Source organism: Phyllostomus hastatus, unplaced genomic scaffold (genome assembly GCF_019186645.2).
Source record: "Phyllostomus hastatus isolate PE091 unplaced genomic scaffold, TTU_PhHast_1.1 phas_contig_137, whole genome shotgun sequence".
NCBI classification, from domain to species: domain Eukaryota; kingdom Metazoa; phylum Chordata; class Mammalia; order Chiroptera; family Phyllostomidae; genus Phyllostomus; species Phyllostomus hastatus.
In genome coordinates this window covers 19,696,296-19,722,795 of record NW_025333583.1, presented here as the reverse complement: position 1 = coordinate 19,722,795, position 26,500 = coordinate 19,696,296, and the positions used below count along the sequence as shown (strand labels likewise).

General features: G+C 37.2%; 1 protein-coding gene across 1 annotated transcript; it reads left to right on the top strand.

Annotated features, from left to right (window-relative positions):
* The first annotated feature begins 4,219 nt into the window (after window positions 1–4,219).
* ICOS (inducible T cell costimulator) lies at window positions 4,220–25,149 on the top strand. The gene is made up of 5 exons (XM_045854593.1): window positions 4,220–4,326; window positions 18,800–19,129; window positions 19,806–19,912; window positions 20,947–21,031; window positions 22,989–25,149. The coding sequence occupies exons 1-5, from the start codon at window positions 4,269–4,271 to the stop codon at window positions 23,027–23,029; spliced, it is 621 nt and encodes a 206-aa protein (XP_045710549.1). The 5' UTR covers window positions 4,220–4,268; the 3' UTR covers window positions 23,030–25,149.
* Window positions 25,150–26,500: the final 1,351 nt, after the last annotated feature.

Genomic DNA, 26,500 nt, shown 5'->3' with positions numbered 1-26,500 from the left:
TTGGCTGGAATTGGCAATGTGGAGTTCATGAGTAGGCTTTGGGAAAGAAAGTTCAGTGGGATGAGAGAGACAGAAACCCATTTACAGTGGGTTGAGAAGCATCTAGGAAGCACTGAGGGGTAGAGACTGAGTGTGGACTTGTCTTTTCTAAGAAAGAAGAGAGAAATGTAGATGGCAGGGGTATGGGATCTGAGGAAATGTGTTTGTATGTGTCAGTGATTGGAGAAATTATATCATTTTTATAAACAAAGGGAAGGAGTCATAGGAAGGCAATCTAGGAACAAACAATAGGACTGAGGGGTCCCGAAGTCTGGAGAGGCTGGAGAAACTGGGGTCCAGGGAGGTGCTTTATGATGTTTTAAGCCACAGCACTGTTGTCAGAATGAAAGCTTTGCTGCCAACAAGACTAAGTTGGGATATTTATGTTAAAAATATTGATCATATTACTTTACAGTCATATTATGCACTGTGATTTATTCATCATTCATGGAAATGTGCAATTATTTTTCTGGGATTTATGGATTAATTAATAACTTTTAAATGAGTAAATGGGACTTGGCTGTTAAAATAGAATGTCCTTTTATTTGAAGATTAGGATGGACAAATGATAAAAGATAAATGAAGATGATTAATTGTTATTTTTATTGAATTAATTTCAATGTGATATACAAAAGCATGTTAGTTTTCTGTACTCACATCATGCATTATGATTCAAATAGCAAAGTGCTGGTTGGTCATTGTTCCTGAGGTAATATAGTTCCTTCAAAAGTCAAGGGTTCTTCAAATAGTCATTCATTTGAGAAACAGTTATGGAGCACCTACTATGCCCTGGGCACTGTGTTGGGAATTGCAGATATGGCTGCAAAGAAGGTATCTTCAGTCTTTGTTCTGATGGTGCTCACAGTGCAGTAAGGCCTGTGAGAGAGCAAACAGGCCATTACAGTAGCATGATGAGGTTTAGAATGAGGAACACAGATGAGCTTTAGGAGGATGCAGAAAAGCTACCTACTGGACACTAGATATGGAAGTGGTTGGTAGTGAATGGATCAGAAAAGAAATTTTTAATGAACTGATGGGCATGTAAGCAAAGATCTGAAGAACGATAGGATTTTTGCAGAAGACAAGAGGCTGGGTGGTGAGGAAGGGGGTGGGGACAAGAAGAAGGCTCCTGGCAGTAGGAGGAAGCGTGGGTTCGGGGAATTTGGAGAACACTGCGTCATTCAATATGGCTGACATTTTCAGTGCAGGGGGAAAAGTAACAAATGTGTCAAGAGATGAGGCTGAATAGGAGGCCTATGGTAAAAGGGCTTAAAAAGAGTTTGGGACTTATCTTAGACTGACAGGAAGCTTAGCAGCGGAGCACTGATTAATTAGATTTACATTTTAAAAAGATTTCTTACTCTGGTTGTGGTGTGGAGGCAGATTGAAATAGGACAAGAGTAGGGACAGAAAGGCCAGGAGGGAGATGCTGGAGGCCTGATCTGACCCAGTGACCCTGGCAAGAGAGAGAGAAGAGTACGTGGCAGAGTGCAAGAAGTCTAGTGAATAGCGGAGAGCAGAGAAGGCTGACTCACAGATTCCTGCCTAAATGAGTGGATGGAGTTGCCACTCAACAATACAGGAAATGAACTGGGAGAAACAGTTTTGATCAGGAACAAGCCTTCTCATTCAAATTGGTGAGCCAAGTTTAGGTGATACTTTGGGGGTGCTTTTCAACACTATTGTTTGGACTCAGTGGCCTTTGTGTGCGGAAATTCAGAAAAGCAAGCACACAAACATTGTGAACTTTCATGCCCACAAGACAAGTAAAGACAAGTAATAATAAACATTTTGCTTTTAATGTAACAGACTTTCCATTCCCCACCTTTGCCCCAGACATCTGTACACACAAATCAAAACCTTCTTAAGTCATGGAATGAAAAAAAAAATAACATAAAAGCAAACAAGAGTGCTTCCTGTGTGGTAAATGGAAATTTTTGCCCAGTTTATTGTACAAGCATAGGAAAAGTAATTCTGAATATTTAAAACCATAAGTAATTGTATTCATTGTCACGTAATTTTTCTCCTCTTGAGATAATAACATCACATTTAAATTTTATTAGGAAATCTTTTGTTGCATTCAAAAGTTTTGGAACTTTGTCTAGTACCTAAGGGTATCCTTGTTCCACCAAAATAGGAGGCCAAAAGTCATGTTTCTGGCTATATAAATAAAGACTAACATGAGAATGTAGTGTGGTAATTAAGTGTGGAATTCAGAGTTTCCTTTTTTGGGTCTGACCTGGCTCAATCACTTATTGGCTGCGTGATCCTGGGCAAGTTGCTTAATGTCTTTAACTACCAGTTTCCTCATCTGTAAAGTGGGAATGATCATGAGCTCTACCTCACAGAGTAGCTGTGAGAACTGAATGAGATAATTCATGGGAAGCACAGTGTCTGGCACACAGTATGTGCTCAATGGACATTTGTTATTTGGGGGCCACCCTATATTCCTCCACATGACTTCAGCTGAGCTTTAGAATTTGTGTCAGCTTTTATCAAATAAAGTAAAAGCTCTACATAGTGTATTTAGTTCCAGCTCTAGGTCACAAAAAGTTTAGAAGAAGTCAGTTGTTCTCCACTGCCCATATTTTTGCTGGAAAAGGACTCTGATGCAATGGCAATGCATCCAGAAGAATTTTCTCTTGATACTGTCCAGGAGACATAGTGGAAGGGAAAGGAAGAAATCAGGGTAGCAGGTTCCTAGGTCTCCTGGTAGCCCAATCTTTACTGCTTGGGATAGCTCAACACCTCAAATATCTTCTTTCCTATCCACTAATGAGGCCCATGAAACCCCCAAAATTGTACCAGGGAAAACCTCATCCCCTTAGGGAAATCACTGCTGAATCAGCCTCCTACCTTTCCTTTGGAACCCCTTGACTCTGGTCCAGTATCCCTAATTGCTGTCTGTAGCCTGAAACCTGTATTCTACTTTAGAGTCTGGATATTTTGGACTGAAACCTTCGTGGCCCTGCCCAACTGATTTCAATTGCTCACCTGGATGTCACTTCCGAAGGCTGAGAGTCAGTCCTGCCCTGTCTGTCACTCCTTAGAAACTCAGCCTCCTGGAAGCTGGTTCAGACTTCTGGAGGGTATTCTCAGAACCTTTGGCACTAATGGTTCTACCTGCTTAGTTAAGAGGGAGGACTCTGGAGCTGGACTCTCCACATCCCATTCCTGCCACTTACATATCATATAACTTGGGCCAAGTACTTTACACTCTGTGCCTTAGTTTTTCTTATGGGTAAAATGGGTGATTAGTAGTTTCCATCTCATAGGATTGTTAAGAGGATTAAACAGATTAATGCATGTATAAAACATAACATAAATGTGTATGTATAGATATAACTATTACACTGGAATACATGTGAAACAATATAAAAATATTGACTATATTCACATTATATTTTATACATATTAAATATATTATACGCTATTTTGCATTTAATTTTATAAATTTTATGTATTATTTCATATAAAACATTTGTGTATACATAAATATAATTATTTATACTATTATTACTCTTGTTATTATTTACTCTATTTCCCTATAGGGACAGAGAAATCATGAGTAGGCTTTTCAATTTTCCTGCTTTCATCTGAGGTTATAGAGGTAGAATTCCTGGTTTCTACAGACTCTTCTATAATATGTACAGCAGAGCTTAAGTTACATTAAAACTGACTCCATCATTTGGAAAATGAACAATGAATTCCATGCAAATATTATTTCTCAGATTACTGCATTGCTCCTCTTTCAGATATCTTCATTTCAATTTCTGTAATAATTTCACTTATTTCTTGTCCTATTTCAAAGGCTTTCTTCCTCTCACGCAAATAGCATAAGACAGAAATGTGTCAGAATATGTTATTCATCATGTGGCTATTTTTATATCCTGTTATCCCCAATAACTATTGATTCAAAAAAGTAGGGTGGTTTTGAAGAGAATAGGTGTTGTCTCTTTCACTTGTTTTATTGGAACCAGACTGAGGGTAAAGTTCTTCTCTGTCTTCAAAATCATCAACAATCCATGGATTACGCTCAGCCCCCTTTAGCAGTAATGCTTCTTGTATAACCACTGTCATCAATTAAAAAACACTTCCTTGCACTCATGTTACATCAACCCCCACAAAACCACTTCCTTTCCAGCAAATAGAAAACACTTGAGAGGATGAATTTGCTGTCATTTTTTTTTAAACACTGAAGGAGAACATTTTACCTGTCCTTGGCAAAGATGAAGTCTGACCTTTGGTATTTCTTTCTCTTCTGCTTCCAAGTTGAAGTTCTAACAGGTAAGTGGCCTATTGAATATTTCTTATTAAGTTTAATTCAAGTGAACAGCAAGAAAATCAAAGGCAGAAAATTTAGGCACCAAATAGGAAGAGTATCTTTTTGAAAGTCAGAACAATTGCAGAAGTGCCCACGTGCATGGATGGCTGACTGTCGAAGGCATTGAGTTTGTATTGCTTCCTTTGATATCATGTTTTAAGATAAAAAAAATGTTTCATCAGACAATTAAAATTTTAAATTACCTGCTTGGAGTTACCTTTTAATGGATAAAGTAGATGAGTGGCTTACTGTTCTCCGAGAAAGATGAAAGGCAAAAGGGCTTGTGTCAACAGAATGAAAACTACAAGTCCTGGCGTTGGGCTGGGAATTATTTCTGGAGGAGAAATGAAATGGAAGGACTTTGAAAAAAAGGATTTTGATTTTAATCTTATCTGGGTGGTCTGTTGTCAGAAATGCCCAGGCTTCCAAATACTGTTTTTGGCTCAAAGTGTCCCTCTAAAAGGTCAAGGAGTAGTAGATGAAATAAAAACATTCCCCAGCCCTTGTTAGACATTTAAAAAATCATTTTGAAGCCCTCACTTCTTTCTCTTAGATGGTATATATCGGATTCTATTTGAACAATTTAAATAATGCTACCTACAACTAAGTTAATATATGTTTCTACTACTTCTTACCCTATACATTTTATTTAGTATTACATTTATTTTATCCTAAACTCTGAGCCTTGTTCTTGAGGTTGGGAAAAGAAAAGTTCAATTATATTAAATTGGGGAGTTCTATTAACACTAAAAGTGAAGTCAGGACTTGTGGTAGGCATAATCTTATCTAGAAATAAATATTTTAGTGTTACAAAGAAATATGACTTTTTTCCCCAAAAATAAAAAAACTAAAGCAGACTGGTCAAATGTTTGATCTTGTGGTGGCTCAAGGTGGCTCAGATGCTCTTAAGTAAAGAATGATGAGAAATATGGAATTAAGGTCTACTTATAAGTCCCAAGGTCAGTTTAGGACAACTTGCTTGTCTATATTTTTTCTATAACCCAATGGAATCCTTTCTTTAAAAAAGATTTTATTTATTTTTAGAGAGGGGGGAAGGAAAGGAGAAAGAGAGGGAGAGAGACATCAATGTGTGATTGCCTCTCGAGGGCCCCCTACTGGGAACCTGGCCCACAACCTAGGCATATGCTCTGACTGGGAGTCAAACCAGCAACCCTTTGATTCGCAGGGCCGAGCTCAATCCACTGAGCTACATCAGCCAGGGCCCAATGGAATCCTTTAGCAGCATATACAACAAATGAATAGCTTCAGAATTAATATTTACTAATTCATTCATTCATTCACTCATCCAGTTTTTCACATAGCACCAAGTACTTACCATGCAGAAAGTACTGTGCTAGCAGCTGTAAGTATGCTATGAGCCAAACAAGATTACTTCCCTGCTCTCATCAGGCCAACTGAGTGGCTGGGAGAGAGACATTAGTAAAATAATTACAAGAATTAATGATAATTACAAATAGAACTCAGTTCTATCATAGATTGTAATAAAGAAGCCTATCTATACTGTGTGGGTGTGGCAGTGCAGGGAGGTTGGGAAGTGTAGTTCATTGAAGTCTCTCCTATGAAAGTGGCACTTGAACTGCTATTTGAAAGACAAGTAGGATTAAATGGGGAGAATGGTGTGAGGGTAGGGAATTATATTCCATACCATGAAAAGAGTAAGTGCAAAGCATCTATGGTAGGAAGAAATAAAGTAAGGCCAGGACACCGGAAGTAGACAGACGTGCCTGAGTGGAGAAGGGATACACTGAAGGAATGTGCAAAGTGAGGCTGAGAATGAAAGCAAAATCCCCCCATTGCTGTATATAGAGAGAACAAGCTTGCACATTTTAGGTCTATGAAATTTTATGAGTCCTTTCTTGCACTGGACAATGCAAATAAATAAAAGACAAAAACAAATTTAAAGTCACAGATACAGGCATGTGGTAAATTGTGTCAAACATATTTGTGTCCTTAGGCACAACTGTGGGAGTCTTGAAATGTCACAGTAGTAAATAACATTACTTTTTAAAAAAAATTTTTGATAAAATCTTTTTCTGTTGGAACACTGAATTCTTCTATACATCTGTATATGTGAATACAAATCAGAGGCCTCTGCCTACTGGAGTTGTACAACTTGGCTTGTTTACCTCCACATGATAATGATGACTTTTTTTAAGTTCAGTGTGGAGACTTGAAACTTGAATGTCCCTTCTAACTTTTATATTGAAAAGAAGAGAGAGACAGACTGGAGAGCCTTGATTCAGTAAACCACTAGCTCTGATGGGATCTCGTTTGTCTGAGCTGTTGATGTAACATGCACATGGCACTTTCAATAAGCAATTAAATACAGTATTTGTGCATTATATACACATTTTGCCCTGTATAATGCATACTTTTTTGCCTGAATTTTTGAGGGAAAAGTAAGGATGCGTATTATATATGGGTATAATGACTACATACCATGGGTATAATAATCCTGTGAATAATGTGCACAAAAACATGGGTGCACATTATATGCAGCAAAATATGGTAAATGTAACATTTTTGAATTTGTGAAATAAAACTTTTAGCAGATGACATTTATATTCTCCTATGGCTCAGCACTAAAAAAAATCAATTCATGAAAAACAACCACAGCACCTCCACTGAACTCACAATGAACGTTCTTTTCATTTTGTATTATCTAGGTCTAAAGCAAAAATATCATAGTAGTATCTGTTTGTACTTATGTAATTATGAAAATTTTTTGTATATGTGAATCCATATTTTTATATTTCAATAGGCAGGTAAATCACAGAATAATCATTAAGGATTTAGACCCTTTCAGAGCAAAGACCCAGACTTTGTTGCAGGTTCAATGTGCTAAGCACATGTACTTTCATATGTGATATTAATGTGACTACTTTAAATATTTGGGACTATTGTATACCCAACACATCTTAAAGGAAAAGAAATATCTTAAAATGCCTTCCAAATCTATCCTAATGAACTTAGTGGCTCTTTAAGAGTGTGGACTCTAGCCGCAGATTGTCTAAGTCCAAACTTTGGCTCTACCACTTATTGTCTCTATAACCTTGGGCCAGTAATTCAAAACCACAGTTTCTTCATCTGTAAAACAGGGGGAAAAATAGAAAATCTGACTGCAAGTGTTATAATGACCGCCGAATGATATATTACATGTAATGCATTTAACACAGGACCCAATGCAGAGGAAGCACTCCATGCTTATAAGTTATTGTTGGTATTAGTTTTGGAAGCTTTTGAAAGCTTAGATATTTCTATTATTTCCAGACCTATTGCGCTTCAGAGCATTGGCTAGGAATCATTCAGTATGGGTCTTTGTTTTCGGACTGGGAAACAAGTATTCTTCAATATCTAGTGAATAAGGTCTTGCCCGCCACTCTGGCTCTTTTCTTCAGCCTGTTGCAGGACATGTAGCAATGATGCTCAACCTCTGTATTCTTCTATGTATTCATTTATTTAATATTATTGAGTTTCTAATATGTTCCAGGTCCTGGGATTATTTAGAGGACCATGATGCAGTCCTTATTCTTGTGAAGCTTGTGGTTAAATGAGAAAGATAGAATGATTATGCTCTACACATATATGAATTATAAATATATTGGTGTAAGCAAAATACTATCGAGAGGATAAAGATAGGAATCTTTGTCTGGGGTTGGGGAGTTGATCTCAGGGACCTACTCAAAATAGTTCTTAAAGAATAGTGGGGGTTTCTAGGTAAATAAAGGGGTAATAAGATATTCTAATAGATGGCAACAAAAGTAACAATGTAAAAAGAATGGTAAAAAAAATTCGATATGGCTTGAATATATGACCTATAAGATTGTCAAAGGATTTTGTGCCATGACAAAAACAAGTTGATTTTTAACCTCATAAGCAAAAATGTAATGGAAGCTTCAAGTTGGAGAGTTTCTAGAAACACAATTTTGGGAGCAACCTGGAGGAGGGACTCAGATGGGAGAGACTGCTGTCGAAAAGGACAGTCAAGAAGAGGCTCTCACAGATGAGGGAAGACATGAAAAGATCTGGATTGGCCATGGGGGTGGAGGAAGAAGATTAATTCAAGAGATACCCTTGAGCTAGTCAACTGGACTTGGTGACCAAGTGGATCGGGAGAGTCAGGGAGGAAGAAATGGGGAAGACTCTGAGGTTCTGAAAGTCAGACTAGTGACTCTCTTAAAGGATGAGGTTTGGGTTTGTGAGTGAATAATGAATTTAGTTTGTAACTGTTATTCTTGATGTATAAGATTTCCAAATAGAGATGTCAAAAGGAAATTGAAAATGTTCCCTGGGGTCAAGGGGTGGGGTGGGATTGAGAGAAAGCTGTGGATCACTGGAGTAGAGATGAGAGCTGGAGCCTTGCATGTAAATGAGTTCAGGGAAGGGAGCATCTTATCTGCGTGCCCAAAGGGCTTTGCACAGCAGCTGAAGGCTGGGAAATAGTGTGGATATTCATGGGTACTCATAAAAGTCTCTCTCCCTCTCCCTGGAAGAGATTTTAGTCTATTGAACCTCATGTGATTTCCCTAGTAGGACAATTTCAAATCAATGGCAATGAAATAACTTGTTTGCAAATTAATTAGTTTGTGAATATTTGCTATACAGTTTTATATCACTTCTGGGATTTTTCCATTTTCTTTAAGAAAATGGGTTTTTACTAGAAGAAAATTAATCTTTCATCTAACTTAGAGGACCAAGGTTTTGTTTTATTCCCCAGTACAGAGTTCCTTGCAGAGCATAAACAATTCACATATTGTGTGTGTGTGTGTGTATGTGTGTGTGTGTGTGCATTTTTTGGCTTTTAACATTTTTTCCTCATTTTTTTCACATTTTTGGCTTTATTTTCAGCAAATGTTAAGAATTTCTACTGGGCTTATTTTGTCGATTCTTCCTACTGATTTCAATCACTTCTTTACATTATGGATACCATTGAATAATGATGTTAAGTATAGAAATGATGCAAATATAAAGTTTTTAGATAGTAGACTCATAAGAAATGACAATACTTTTAGGAAAGGTGAAAAAAGTGGTAGAAAGCACATTTTTGGAATTTCTTAGTAAAAGCTCAAATGTAACAAAATAAACATTGCAATTTTTAGAACTTTGCCTCTTAAGTCTTATGTATGTGCTATGTTCAGCTAAGCTTATCATTGATTACAAAAAATGTGTTTAATAAGCATTACCAATAATTGCAAACTCAGGAGATCTTATCTTTCTATCACTCTGACACCTTTTGGAGGTTTGTGGTTAGAGGTCTAAGCTAAGAAGAATAAAGTTAAAATTGCTGATTTGTCTCACAGTCCCTGTATTGTGTGAATTTTCTGAGTGTTTTTGTCAAAAATTTTCAACCACGAAAAATACAACTGCTTACAAACCATCCTGGTAGGATGGGTTCAATAAGACCATCTTATACAGAAGAAGTGAAGTAGTTTAGCTATTAAAAGAATCAACTTGAAAATAAACTTTTGAACCATACCACAGTGCTATTTGGTACATGGTACAGGTGAATACATTTTTCTTCAGAGGTTTTCTTAACAGCTAACCCAAAAATGAAGATGCAAATACTCCTATCCCCTGAAATATTTGAAAACCTGAAGAAATCACCTACTATAAAGAGTCTTATTCTTGTCTGGAAAACATTAGACTATTGATATCAACAGTAATATAAAAATCATAGTTAGCGGCAGTTAACAGGTTTGAGCCTCTATCGGGAAGATTGTACCCTGTAGACATAGCAGTCAAGACACAGTACAGGTTCTCTAGAGCAGCAATTTTCAACTAGTGTGTCACGAGAATTTTTAAACCATGCAATACCTGACTATTTAATCAGGGCACTGACCTCTTTTCCCTTAGATTGTCAAATAAAAAAATGACAACTGTCAACACAGCAATGGCTGTCTGGCATGAATGAATCAAAATTATACCTATTTTTTTTTGTCATATTGGCAAACAGATATGTTTTTTTGGTGTGCTGCAGAATTTTAATAATAAGTATGTGTGCTCTGAGATGAAAAGGTTGAAAATCACTGCTCTAGAGTACTTACAATCTGGGAGTACCAACAAGAAGTAAACAGATACGATATCAAAACAAAAACTAAGAATTAATATTCAGATTTCAACACTCATCCACAGGATTCAAGACAACATGCTCCTGCTTGTGTTTTTAGTAATGCATTAAATACTAAAATATATAGCAATGCTAAAAGATATACTAAAAGATATACCACAAATCTCTGACATGCTGTGGTTATGAAACACCTGGGTGAATTAGAACAATCATTGGTCCCAGGACCCCTGTACATTGGGCAAACTTAATTACTGTGCACTCTGGAGATTCAAATAATCAACCAGATTTAAACCTGACCTTCCCTTGCTAGACATAAAAGAGCCAAGAGAATCATTACTAACCTAAACAAGTATTTATGAACCTGGGAGATATTTACAGGTGAAGAACCTGTTTCTTTAAAACTCAGACAGATAATTTACATTAGAATCTGATATCCCAGTTAAGGAGGTATCCTGGGTAAGATGCTCACTTTTTTTTTTACCTCAATTTAGCTTGATAAATGTAAATGTAAAATGAAAGCCTTAAATGGGTAATTTCTAATAGCTCTTTGGTTCTTACATTCTATACTCAATGCTTCATGTCCCCAGATTTAAAAATATATACAGATTTATTTATTTGTCCATCCATCCATCCATCCAAGAAATATTCATTTTGGTCTACTACACATCAGGTACTATTATAGGTACTTGGGATGGATCTCTAATAAGATGAACAAGGTCACTGATTTTAAAGATTATGTTATGGTGGGGTAGCCAGACAACAAACAAATAAATAAATAAGCCTGATAATTTCAGACAATGATAAGTACTTTATTTCAGGTAATATGATAGAAAATGACTTAGGGTGTCCTCTGGATTGAGTGGTCAGTGGTTTCTACAGAAGTAAGTGCATGTGAAGAAGCATGTGAAGATCATACCTTTAACTGGAACCTAATCAACAAAACAAACAAGCAAGAAAAATATAATCAGAGATATTGAAATTAAGAACAAATAGACCATAACCAGAGGGGGGATGGGAGGGGCTAATGAGGGGGAAAAGGATGAGGGGTTTGCAGGAACAGCTATAAAGGACAGACAAAACCAAGGCTGGGTGGAATCAGGGGAGTGAGGTGGGGATGGCTGGGGTGGGGCGGGGGGAGAAGTGGAGAGAAAAGGCAGAAAACTGTACTTGAACAACAACATTTAAAAATATTTTTTAAAAAGAGAAATCTATAATAAAAAATCATCTCTAGTTCCATAAAAGAATAATAATAAGAAGCATGCGAAGATCAGAGAGAACATTCCAGATTCCAGACAACGAAACAATAATCCCCAAACCCTGGATCCTGCTTCTTGTGTTTGAGGAATAGAAAGAAGAGCACTGTGACTCAGTGTAGTGAATGACTGATATAAAATGGTTAGAGAAATAAGGTGGGTCATGCAGGTCATGGAAGCCATGAGGAATTATTTTATTTTAAGTGAACTGGAAAGGCCCTAGATGTTTTATAAGCAGGACAATGGCACTATCCAACTTTATATGTTAGAAAATCGTTCTGGTTTCCTTGAGGAGAATGGGTGGTAAATGGGCAAGGGTGACAGCAGAGAGTTAGGAAGCTCTTGTAGTTCCAGAGAGGGACAATGCTAGTTTGGACAGTTGCACTTCAAATGGAGGAGAAATGAATACATTTTACTGGGAATAAAACAGAGGGACAGGAAATCAAACTTGTTTCCTATAGACAGATTCTATCAGTGATCCTGTGAGACTCAGTCTTCATGTGGTTGCCTGCTTTTATTACACTTCCCTTGGTTGTTGCTAGTGGCATTCCAACCTTAGATTAAACCCACAATCTTTCACACACCCAAGAGTTTCTGACCTTAGAGACAAAGAATCTGAACCGTCTAAGCCACAGGTGGCAAACACAAGGCCTGTGGGCTGAATCCGGCCCTCCACCTTATTTTACTCAGCCTGACACCTTGTTTCTACCCGCAGCAGCAGCAGCGCCAAGCTCCTTGCACCTAGTTAAGCGGTAGTTACATGTATACAGTCCTAAAATGACATTTGGCCCTTTGAAGGCAACCGCGAGGCTGATGTGGCCTCTGGTGAAAATGAGTTTGACACCCCTGGCTAAGCTAGCAGTTGCCTGTAGATGAAAGAATCAGATTTGATGCATGATTTCTAAGTATACCGGGTCTGACTGCATATGTTGCTGAGCAAAGATTGAATTATGTTACAGGAAATGTGTATAAGAATATGGGGGTGTTTACAGGATGTCTGAAACATGGACAGACAATGTATATGAGAATTTATGAGTATTGAAGATGGTATGTTAAGGAGAGGGGGGACATACACAAGATCGTTGGGAGAGGATATATTGGAGGATGATGTTATATTAAGAGGTGGTATGTGAAGAAAAAGGAAGAAAGAGCAAGAAAAAAGAATTTGGTTAAGGGGATGCTCACAATTTTTAAATACTGGTATGGCAGAAGAACTGACCAAACAGATTTGATACCCAAGCAGTTAAAACAGACATTGGCTATAAAAGGGTGCTATCCCATCAGTACTCCTGGTTGGACATTAGCCTTAGAGATAAGAACATCCAGGGAGGGTGAAAAAAGATATTCTAGCTGTTTCTGTAGTTATATGAAAGTGATCTACAGGTTTTCCTGAAATTGTCTGCCTATCCATTAAATGATTTAGTCATGGTTATAGGTATGACCTCCTTTTGATACTGTTTTTCAAATGTCACCAAAGACTAACAGAATTTGTGATGAGGTATTTGAGCATATCTGTTCTATAGATGCCAAAGTTATGATGAAGCAATTGATTAAATGCAATACCTGGTCCCTTTAGTTTAAATCACAGGTGGCAAACACAAGGCCCGAGGGCCAAATCCGGCATTCCACCTTGTTTTATCTGGCCCAGCACCTTGTTTCTACCCAGTGGCAGCTGAGGTCTTGCTTAACTGTTAAGGGGTAGTTACATTTATGCAGTCCGAAAATGACATTCGGCCCTTTGAAGACAACTGCGAAGCTGATGTGGCCCCTGGTGAAAATGAGTTTGACACCCCTGGTTTAAAGCATTCAAATTGCAGACTTAGATTTATTTGCCCCCAGATGGTTTTCCAGATGGAGTGTTTAAGTATTCAGTATGTGGAAAATTAAGTCAGGCTTCTTATCACTACATTCAATAATAAAAAGGTGACATAGGTAATTTTTAGACTAACTATGATAAGATGAAAAAAAATAAGCATGTCCAGGAGAAATAACACTTTGGAAGGAATCTCCAGTTACTCCTCCAATGTCAATGGCATGAACCCTTGGCACTGTCATTCAAGAAAACTTTAGATAGTCTTCCTGGCCCTACCTACACACTTCTATGGGCAAGTAAGGTAGTCTCATTCATTCCCCCTTTTTCTGACTTCCTGGAACAGCCCAATAAGATGCTGGGACAGAGAGGGATTATGGGAACATGATTTCTTCCCTGGAGGATCCAACAGCACAGTAGTAGCTCTTTCGGTTATTTGTGGTCTCATATGGTGGGTATGTTCTGATCCTTGATCCACAGCTGGTAAGTGTTAGAAAGTACTTTAAGATGTTTTGGTCTCACTTCCTTATTTCACGGATGACGAGACTGAAATCCAGAGGGGTACTCTAGTCACAGAGGCTTACTAATCCCAGAGCCAGAATTTTCCTCTGGTTTCCTTAGGAGCCACTGCATTGGACTTCTACCATCCTGTACTACTGACTATTACATTTCATCTTGTGTTGGGTTAGAAGTCATTGTGTAGATACAAAAGAGAAAAAGTTGATACAAAATCATCTTTAGAAATAGAAGACAATGCATTGTATCTGTCTGTACACACAGTGGCCACAGAAACTTTTACCCCAAGATGTCTTTGTGGTTTACTTGCTGCCATTCTTAGTCCTTGGGAAGTTTACTCTGATCATTTCTAAAGGAACTGAGAACAAGCCCACTAATTTTATGTTCCACAGCAGATGGTAGAGATACAAGCATCAAAACCATAATAGTGCAACATAGTTCACTCAGACAAATAAGTCCTCAAACAAAACAACTTTCACTTTCATATAATGCAGACTTCATCTCTTCTCATATTATTGGGTTTTCCCCCCATGCTTATATTATTCCCTGTATTTTAGAAATAAAATAAGCATTATTTTCTCTATATTTTAAAAATATTTATTTATTTATAAAATCTTCACCTGAGGATATGTTTATTGATTTGAGAGAGAGAGAGAGAGAGAAAGTGGCGGGGGGGGGGCGGGGGAGAAAGAGAAACATTGATCAGTTGTTTCCATTATCTTGTTTCCTTTGTGCCTATTTTTTAGGGTGTGCTTGTCATTGTATTAAAATGTTATTTGTAGATATGATTTGAGGCCTAGGATGTTAAGTCTTTTCTATCTGAAATAGTTGACATTTTTACTTTTAAAAGCCTACGGGTAATAAGAATCCAAAATCACCTTCAGCGAAATTTAAGAATTGGGGTTTTGTGAACCACTGAAGTGATTCAAAAGTACCATCTGCATGAGGGCTGGTTTACTTTTGGTTTACCCGAACTCCAAGAATGCAATTTTGGGGAATCCCAGCTTATCGAGGAAATGGTCTTCTAATAGATATCTCACTTTTTACACTCTGGGAGTTGAAACATGAAAACAAAAGTTTGAATATGGGAGAACAGCAAGTGCTCTCAGAGTTAACAGCAGTGACTAAGCTCTGCTTATCTCTCTGGGTTCTGGTTCTTCAAATTTAACCTAGTAATTTCTTCTCTTTGTGTCAGCTCTATGTGTCTCTTAATAATATTTTTAGACACTTTGTTCAGCATTTTAGTTTTTGTATATGTGAATTAATAGAATAATCTGGATTGCCATAACAGAGAACTAGAATCCTTGTTTGTATATTCACAAGCAAACCCCAAGTTGAAAATCTATTTCTTAGTAATATGAGAGATACAGATTGAAGTCAACAGATATTGAGAAAAGTGAGGGATTTCTGGACAAGATGGAGGCACAGATAGAAACCCTTCCCTTACTTGCACAACCAAAAGGAGGATAACAACCAATCTAAAATCAATAAACAGCTAGAAGTGCCAGAAAATCAAACTGCACGGAATTCTGACAACCAAAGAATTAAAGAAACAGTCAATTAGAACAACCAGACCAGTAAGAACCCACATGGGCTGGACTGGCTGAATGGGAAACTGAGACTCAGAACTCACTGTGAACTGTGGAGGTTGCCAAGGTGGGAGAAACTCCCAGTCTCACATGAGAGTCCATTGGAAAGTGGGCTAGAGATGAACAGGTGAGCTGCATTGTTCCCAATCTGAACCTTCCTCCACAGATACCACTGTAGCACAGCAAGGAGGGTTGCCCTGCCCTGGTGCATACTCAAGGCCCAGCCCCCTTACAACTTAACAGGTGTGCCAAGACAAAGAAATATGGCCAAATGAAAGAACAGGACAAAGCTTCAGAAAGAGAACTAAGCAATGAGGACATAGCCAACCTATCTGATGAAGAATTTAAAGCCCTGGTAATTAAAATGCTCACAGAACTGATTGAACTTGCTCAAAAAATGAAAGAACAAATGAAACACACCCAAAATGAAATAAAGTAAAATATTCAGGGAACCAACAGTGACAGGAAGGAAACCAGGACTCAAAGCAATGCCTTGAAACCAAAGGAAGAAATAAACATCCAACCAGAACATAATGAAGAAACAAGAATTCAAAAAATGAAGAGAGGCTGAGGAATCTCTGGGACAACCCAAAACATTCCAATATATGAATTATAGGGGTGCCAGAAGGAGAAGAACAAGAGTAAGAAATTGAAAACTCATTTGAAGAAATAATGAAGGAAAAATTCCCCAATCTGGCAAAGGAAATAGACTTCTGAGAAGTCCAGGAAGCCCTGAGAGTCGGAAAGAAGTTGGACTCAGAGAGGAACACACCAAGGCACATCATCATTAAGTTACCCCAAGATTAAAGATAAGAGAGAATCTTAAAAGAAGCAAGATGAAAGGAGAGAGTTACCTACAAAGGAGTTCCCATAAGGTTATCAGCTGATTTCTCAAAAGAAACCTTGCAGGCAAGAAGGGCCTAGAAAGAAATATTTGAAATCATGAAAGGTAAGGACCTACATCCAAGATTACTCTATCATTTAAAATGGAAAGGCAGATAAAGTGCTTCCCAGATAAGGTCAAGTTAAAGGAGTTCATTATCACCAAGCCATTATTATATGAACTGTTAAAGGGATTATCTAAGAAAAAGAAGATAAAAAATATGAACAGTAAAATGATAACAAATTCACAACTATCAACAAATGAACCTAAAAGAAAAGACAATGAAAACACAAACTAAGCAAACAGCTAGAAGAAGAACAGAATCAGGGAAATGAACATCACATGAAGAGATTTTAGTGGGGAGGGGGAAGGGAGGAATGGGGGGAGGAAGGTACAGGGAAGAACAAGCATAACTGGTAGGCATAAAATAGACAGAGAGAGAGATAAAAAATGGTATAGGAAACAGAACTGAAAGAACTTATATGTACAACCCATGGACAGGAACTAAATGGGGGGAATGCTGGAGGGTTGGGGGGTGCAGGGTGGAGAGGGGGTAAAGGGGGAGAAATTGGGAAAACTGTAATAGTATAATCAATAAAATATACTTAAAAAAGAAAAAAGAAAAGAAAAATGAGTAACTCTGATAAATCTTATATAAAATTAAGGCAACTAGTGCAAGTAGAGTTGTGGTAAATGAATCCTCCTGCATAATACTAGTCATACTATAAATAGACCTTCCAGTAATATGGTAATACACAGTGTCATAATAACATTTAAACAATTTGACCAAATATCATAACATTTATATAAGAGCAAAGTGTTAAAAACCCAATATTTAATATTAGAAATGCTTTAACAAATTATGATAAATTAATGTTATAGCCTTTTAAAGCAATCATTAAAAAGGATAATTATGATGACTGTCAAAATGGAATGTTTATGATATAACATTAAATGACAATACAGGAACACAAAATAATATGTTTGCTATATGAAACAAGTATATATCTGAAAGATAAAAAGCAAAAATACACAGATATTTCAGAATTAAAACAGATTTTTTTAATGTATTTTTTTATTCCTTACTTGAAGATATGTTTATTGATTTTTAGAGAGAGAAGGAGGGGAGAGAAAGAGAGGGGAAAAAATCAATGTGAGAGAGTAACATAGATCAGTTGCCTCACATAGGCACCCTAACTGGGGATTGAATCTGCAACCTAGGTATGTGATCTGACTGGGGATTGAACCTGTAAACTTTTTGTGTGCAGGACAATGCTCCAACCAACTGAGCCACCAGACTAGAACAGAGATTTTAAAACAAGTAAAAAACCATTGTGGTAATATTTTTCCCAAACAATTTCAGCATAAAACTTTCTCACATTAAAAAAAAGATCCAAAATATTTTTAAAAGGAAGGCAAAAAGCAGTTTGAATTTATAATCTATTAACTTCGAATCTGCATCTAGCTCAAAACCATTTCAGGTTTTTCCTTTTGTTATCCTAAGTAGCTCACAAAAACAACCTTGGCTTCCTATAAGCTTAAAATTTATCTGAAAGAATGAAACAGTAAGTGAAAATCTAGGGCCTTAAGTTTTTTATCAGAAATAAAACTGAAAGGAAACCATTGATATAGTTTTCAATGGATGAGTTTCAGAGAAGACACACATTTCTATCATTTGAAAATGATTCATCTGTTCTTTAAGCTCTAGCAGGACAGTATAATCTAAATACATATTTAAATACATTTTTAGTTTAAGCTATTTGTACTTTTAAAAGATTTTTCTTAACTACATCATTCCCCAAATCTCTCCCCCAACTCTCCTTGAATAAGTGCTAATCCTCCTTCAATTTCAATGATAAAAGTCATTTCCTCAAAGTGGCATTTTCTGATTCTCCACTAAAATTCAAACAAATCCCACCACCTTTATTTGATTAGTACTCCATTCCTTGCACAAATATGGTGAGTTACTGCATATTTATTTGTTTATCATCTGTTTCCAACATAGGAGCTGCCAAATGTCAGGGACCATATCTGTTTGATTTGTACTTTGTAAATATATTACCTAATATATTGCATATTATATATTCATATATGACAAACACATGTGTGGTTAGGTTTCTCCTAGGGCACAGTTTTAACTATTGCCATGTTCTTTGTTGTTGTTGTGAAGTTCTGTCATTTTGGTGCAATAAGGGTCACTTTATGAAGAGAGTATTACTTTTGTGTTCAAATATAATTACTAAAATTATCTCTGCACAAAATATCACTTTGACTTTGTTTTTTCCCCTTTAATCCAGGAGAAACCAAACATTCTGCCAAGTCTGAAATGATTTCATATCACAATGGAGGCGTACAAATTTTATGCAAGTGCCCTGAGGATGTTCGGCAATTCAGGTTGCAGTTGCTAAAAGGGACTCAAGTATTCTGTAATCTCGCTAAAGCAAAGGGAAGCGGAAACACACCACCCACCGAGAACCTGAAATCCTGTCAGTTATCCAATGATAGTGTCTCTTTTTTTCTGAACAACTTGGACAGTTCTCATGCCAGCTATTACATCTGCAATCTATCAATTTTTGATCCCCCTCCTTTTCGAGAGATTGTTACCCGAGAGTATTTGCATGTTTATGGTAAGACGTTTTCATCTTCGGAATGTAATGTGCATTTGTACTTTGACAACTTTTCTCACTCACAAAAACAAACAAGTATCTTTTGTGTTGAAGTTCATGTAGGTGCAATTGATGGCAATCATTTATGATGAAAATATGCAAAGATGATTTATTAATAATAATTAGTATTCATCAATATTATCCAATTTAATCCATGTAAACTGATGAGTTAGCAATAGGTTATGTTGTCTTTAAAACACATATGCCATTGAAAATCAGGAAAATGAAGACAAATACTGAAATCCATGACTTAATGACTATTACTTCTATTTACTTAACACTTATATTATTGATTTTATGCTTGGTTTGTGGGCTGTAATGAGATGACTGAAAAATAAGTTTTATGTCATCAATTTTCCTGCTTATTCTTTTACAAATATATAGACAGAGAAGTCCTTTTTATTAATCCTATTTATAAACATGTATAGGCATAGAATCTCTTAGGTTTTAGGTTTTGGATTCTTGCTACAAAATTGAAATGATGTCATTTATTATTTACTGGATTTCATGGTTGTAGTGAAGACAAGCTCATTTGATTAAATCGCACTTTTAAATTTGGTAAAAGAACTTGTGATTCAGCACTGAAAGGGAAGATTTCTTAGAACTTTTTCTTAACGTACCTTCTTTTCTAACCCAGAATCACAGCTTTGTTGCCAACTGAAGTTCTGGTTACCCCTGGGATGTGCAGCTTTTGTTGTCATCTACATTTTTGGATGCGTATTTTTATGTTGGCTTACAAAAAAGGTGAGCAATGTCTGTCTCTTCTTGCATCTGCTTTACTGAGAAATATCAGTGGTTATTTACTCATCATAGTACGTATTACTCTTGCCAGAGTAAACTGATCAACAAATAGACAATTTCTTTTTTATCAAGATATAGCCACTAATTAAACTACTAACTTGAAACAGAAATTTATCTTAGAGATGCTTTATTTAAAAAACTATTCAATGGCATTACTACATGACAAGATATATGCTATATATTCAATAAAAATGAGGCCAATAAAAGACAAAAAGGAGAAAGGTAAAAACATAAAAATAATTGTTTCTGACTTTTAAAAATTATTTAACATGGATTGCACATTTGATTCTAAGCTTCCTACAAGTCAGGACAAAGATGAAAAGTTATGTTTCACTCAGTTGGTCAATTAAGAAATAATCAGTGAGAAAGTCTTATAAGGTACCAGTAGTAGCTGAGAAGTAAATGGCCAGCTTCTTTGTGTGGTAAATTATTAGAACTCCTTGTTTTTTAAAGAAAACCACTGAAAAGTTATGCAGAAAGATAACACAATAACAATAATGACAACAAGAATCTTTCTGTGCTAAGAGTTCTTTTGAGTCTTTCACAACACAGGTTCTCAAAGAACTTATGCCATCCTGCATATTACTCAAGTATGCTAATACTCAAGTGTATCCACAGTGTGATCATTGGTCAGACACTATGTGTGTCTATGCCAGGATGGAATATGAAAAGAGAGATAAAGAAGGAAGAGAGTGCGATAGGGCCCATGATCTAAATGGACTGGGGAAAGGATGATAAAGGCAAATATGAGGAAGTTAGTTCAGCAGAAATATTCATATTTACTTGTCAATATTATTCTCCTACTTAGCCTGAAACCAGGAGCCCAAGTCCCGTTACAACATTTGTCACATAGCACTTCAACAAAGAATAGACAAAAATAAACAAATAATAAAGCAAAAATAAGTAAACAAACCAGAAAACAGGAATGGAGATAGGGGAGAGCAGATGACAAACCAAGTTTTCGCTTTTTCTTCCAGAAGTGTCCGTCCAGCGTGCACGACCCTAACAGTGAGTACATGATCATGGCAGCAGTGAACACGGCCAAGAAGCCTGGACTCACAGGTACAGCGACATCTAGGGGTTTGGGAGGGAAGAGCATGCTTCACAGTAAGCTTGGGATTTTAATTTATGGTTTTGAAGGGGAAAGGCCTCTAAGTTTGAACTGTAGTATTTTCTGTGAAAAGCTGAATTTTTATTTTAACTGAAGTTACAATTTCTGAAGTGCATTAAAAACAAACAGGTTTGTAAACTATCATTAAAAATAACCAAACAAGTTAATAAACCATTATTGTATCATGGCAATTTTCCAATTGATATTTAAAAAAATTTAGATGATTCTAAGACTTCCCTGTTGAAAAGTTCATTAAGTCATACAATGAAATTTACTCAATATCACTTAGGTGCAAAAATCCGAGTGAGTCACTGTGGGAGACATGTAATTCATGGAGACTTTTGACTGAGATTTGGAAGAGAGATCTGGGTTGGTGTTACCAAGGGGGAGAAGGAAGAATTGGTGAAGATATTGTTAAAATGTGCACACTTAAAGAACCTTGATGTTATACAAGGCCAGTTAGGTGGGACTTTGACCTTTTTTATTAACAGTAAGTGTTATCAACTTGAGTGTCATTAAGTTGAGGAACATTCAGAAAGTTTGAAGCACCTATTGTGGAAAACGTGTAAGTTTCATGCTTTTGAGGTTGGAATGATATGAGCTATGCAGTGAGATAGAAGGCATTGCATTTTTGCCACAACTCAGTGGTGAAAAATTTATGTTAAAGAAACACACAAAACATTTGTCATCATAGAATTAAAATATGAAAAAGAACTTTTTAGTCCATATCCTCATTTTTTAGATGCTCAGAATGTTCAGTGACTTCTTTGTTGCCCAGAGATTGAATACCATAGCTTTGCTCCTAGCAAAGAATTTGTGTTTCATGTAACTTTGCTATTGAAAAAAATCTCTCTCAACCTCTTTGCTTGTAATAATATGTCCACCTTGATTTGGAACCCTGAGAGCAGACCCTGAGACAGATGCTTGGGTGCAAGTAGTTTAGATGGAAGGTGACCTCAAGAAGAAGGGGTTATGGAGGGCAGGTGAGGCAGGTAAGGAGGAAAAGCAAAAGGAGGTTGCATTACCGAGATCTCAGCTAGAGGTCACAGGACCTCCGAGAAGTATACAGGTATCTCTCATAAGTGGGGCACTTATCCACTGGCTCCCATCACCACTGGTTTGAGGTTGCCTGCAGGGCATATTAACCTCCCTCATCCCTGAGCTGTGCCCTGTGCTTGAAATGAACTGGCTCACAGGTGTTCAGAGGAAGGCCTGAGGCAGAAAAGCAGAGAAATGTGTGATGGGGCTGTTGCACTGAGAGTACTAGGACAGTCAACATGCACAGAAGTGTCCACCCCAGCTGTGGCTGAAATCAGAGGTGGGTGGTTCCACATCCCACCTACCAAGCCCAGCATATATCTTATAATTAGATTTAAGTAAATAATTGTGAAAATGGTCAGAGTGTAAGCTTCTTGAGGGAAGGCAGGATCTCTCTTCTCTATATTCTAAAAGCATTACACATACACAGTTCCAAGCAAAGCCTGGCTCAGCACCTCTGTCAAATATTTATTGAATGATTATTATGTGAATAGCACTGTGCTATTGGATAGAGGAAGGGAAGGCCCAAGACAGTCCTCATTTTCAGTTTGCAATATCACTGGGAGAGGCGATATGTTTGTATGGAGGGTGGGGTCACATAACAGTGTCAAAAGTACTCAATTAATGTGAGAGGGAGAGTTCAGATAACATCTGCTATAGGAGTTGAGAGTGGGCTGAGTAAAGCTTCATGGAAAATGTGGAACTGGTACTGGGTCTTAAAGGATAGAGGAGAGTTTGGATGGGGTTTACCTGTGTGTGTACACATGTGTGTTTGCGTGTTTATTAGAGGCAGAGAAGAGGGGAAAGCTTGTTGAAGGGAATAGGCACATGGAGAGCTTTTAACGAATTTATGCTAAATTTCTGTTACAGATGTTACTCGTAACTTGGGACTCTCTAGTCCTCCAGCATGAACCTCGTTGGCCATCTCCCTGCTACCTGAAGTGCAAGATTTCCTTATTTCCTGGACCATGGAGCATCTGACTTGATTCGACTACATACATCTTCTACTGGTGTTTGTTCAATCTGGACCAGTGACTGCATCAGTCAACAGAGATTTTAACAGACTGCCTCAGTGCTGTTGAGTTCTATTCAAACAAACGTCCTTCCAGAACTAGCTTTCCAGAAAGCCTGGCTCATGCGTGCTCAACAAATGGACCTCGCTGGACTGGAATCACTGTCTTCACATCTGCTTCTAGCAGCACATCAGCCAGTAAACAAGCACATCTACAAATGTTTTTAAAATGTGTTTAGGGTACTAAATCTACAAAGTGAATGGGCAGCCAAGGGCCAGCATCTGTCCACATTTCATGAACAGACTACCTCTTCTCCTTATAGGATGCACATCCCTCTTTTAATCAGACAGTAGCAGGAGAGGCTACAAAATTGTAGCTATTTTATTTCTGAGGTGTCAACATGTAACTATAGTGTACTAATACATGAGTACACAGTACTCTTTTCCAACTTCTGAACCTCAGTCCACCACTCCACCAAGAGTGTAGATGCCTTCTACTCTCAGTTTTCTGTTTGAACACACTTCTTCATGACTACTTGACAGATACCTTGAGTAGGGAGCTATGTCTATATTTTTCCTCTACTGTTCAATAAAATACATATATATATAATATACATTAGTATTTTATATATAGTCACAGCCTATATTCTTTCTACAAGTATATTTCTGCTCCCAGAAAACATCTTCCCCCAGATATTCAGTTAAAATGGTATACTTTTTTGACTTGTTGGTATTAGTTGTAGGAAACACTGACCAGAATGAAAAGTGACTTCATTTTATGACTCTGTTTTCTACAATTACCTATGTTTTCAAGGTGCTATTAATTACAAGCTAGGCTATTTTTGTAGATCATATTACAATTGCAAACAAATAAAACCTGTAACTGTCAAACATTGTCCTGGGATAGAGCCAATGACCTATTCAGCAAGAAAACTACAGTTTCTGGACGTCACTGCCAAACTACAGTCATGCTGCCACTGGCGTTGACAGGTTGAAATAACCTCTATTAACCTGGAGCAGGGTTGAGAGACTCCCCTGATCTAGAGACAACCAGGTATGCTTGCCCCCAGAGACTGAAGTCAGCCTGGGGACCATAGTGGGTGAGCCTGCATTTGTACCACCAGGATGTATGAAGAAGCACAGACATGTCAGAGGACTTCTGCATGACTGCTGCTCCTCGAAATCATTCAGCCTGGAAACTGACCTGGCCTTTTAAGATAGTCCTCCTTCAAATATAATTTGATTAGAAAGATTCTTCAATACCTGGAATGTGAATATTCTTAGCCTAGATATTTTCTCTATTTTCTGTCTGCTTGCCAAAGACTTCTAAAACAGCCAATGCATATTCAATATTTTTAATAGTTTATCTTCATTGTATTTTTTTCCATTACTATTGATCACCCTAATACCCTGTCCCAACTCCACCCCCACCCCTGCAATCACTGCCTGTTGTCTGTGTCCATGAGTTCTTTTTCTTTTTTGCTCAATCCCACCACTCCCAGCCTCCCTTTCCCCAAGACCAAAATAGAAATGGATTCATAGATAGAGAACAGGATGACAACTCAATGACATTTTTAACTTTAGGTGAAATGGGATTATTTAGTAGTTTTATAATTTGTAATTGCCTGCTTATAGATTACTTTCTAAAAGACACCTGATTTGTCATTATGCATGCTTATATTATTTTAAGAATGTGTAATGCTGGATGTGTACAGTACAATACTGAATTTGTAATTTGAATCAAGTATGGTGTTCTCTTTTCAACGGACTTGAACAACCTAGCTGGCCTTGCAGAGGTGTTCCCTAAGTTATTTGCAGCTTTCTGTGTGGAGGATCAGGGTGGGAGGAGATCTGGTTGTCTAAGCTGTGCCCCGCAGCATCCTCGTCCTCAGCATGGGACATTTCAAAGGGAATTATTGAAAGATACAATTTCTATGAAATAAAAACTGGTTTAAAGAGGAGCTACCTATGAACTGGATTTTAGTAGTAGTAGGAAGCTAAAGAATAAACATTTGATATGCAGCCACTAAAAATACATCTCAGTGTTTTCTTGGGGGGAGGAAATGATTACTTTAGCAAATTTGTCATTGTTCTTAAAGATAGTTCTATTGCTTAGAACTACCACTCTTTTCATCACTCTTTTCATTTTCTTTCTTTCTCTCTCCCTTTCTTTCTCCCTCCCTCCCTTCTTTCCTATTTTTTTAAAGTTTGAAACAACAACATACTTATGAAAAAGTTGGAAGTATAGCAAGACAACTGCTCTTTTCCTGAGTCGGTTTTCTAACCTAATGCCCTATTACCTCTGAATAGTATGTATTTCTTATAAACAAGAACACTCTCCTCCATTATCACAATCCACCAACATCAGAAAGTTAACGTTGATACATTGCTACTAATCTGACCCTCAAACTGCATTCAAATTTTCCCAGGTGTCCTCAAACTTTATAGCAGAAGATTCTATTCAGAATCTTCTCTTTCATTTAGTTTTCCCATCTCAATTGTGTCCTTCACTGTGGACATTTTCTCAGTCTGTACTTTCACGGCTTTGGCTGTTTTGAAGATTACAAACTGTTATTTTGTAGAATGTTCCTTGACTTGAGTCAGTCGGATGTTTCTTCATAACAAAATCAAGTTACTGATCTTTGGCCAAACAAAGAAAAGAGAAAAAACAAAGAAGTGATGCCACATTATTTTAAGTGCATCCTATCAGGTGGCTCCCCATCTCAATTTGTTACATTACTTACAATGTTGATTTTGGTTACTTAACTAAGGTGTTGTCTGTCAAGTTCTCCACTCTGAAGTACTCTTTCCTCCTTATAGTTAATACTTAATGCAGAGGTACTTTGAAATTTTGTACCTCTTCTGTTCCTCATCAAAGTTTCAATTTATTCATTTGTTCATTTATATCTATACGGTTTCCTAATTTGTCCAATGAGTAAACGTGTCACTATCACTGTTTTATTTTTATCCTTAAATTGTCCCATTCTTGGCTCGTGGGAGACTATTCAAACTAGCTCTTGTGTCTGTCTAACAAGTCCCCATCATTCTTTCAGCACTCCCTTGCTTTCTGGCAGAGCAAGGCATTCCAGACTCAGCTCATACTTTCCCTGTCTCAGTGCTGGAATGTGCAGTTTCTCCAAGGAGCCCTGGTATCTTTTGAGTGGGCAAAGATTTTTAGCAGCCAAGATCTAGGCATTAGTTATACTTATTACTATTGGGATTTCCTGGCTCCTAGGCCCCTCAGGGAACAGACCTGGGCTACACACACACACACACACACACACACACACACACACACATAGATATAAAAGTGTTTGCAAATGTATGCTTATGGGTATGTATACATGTATATAATATGCATATTTAAATA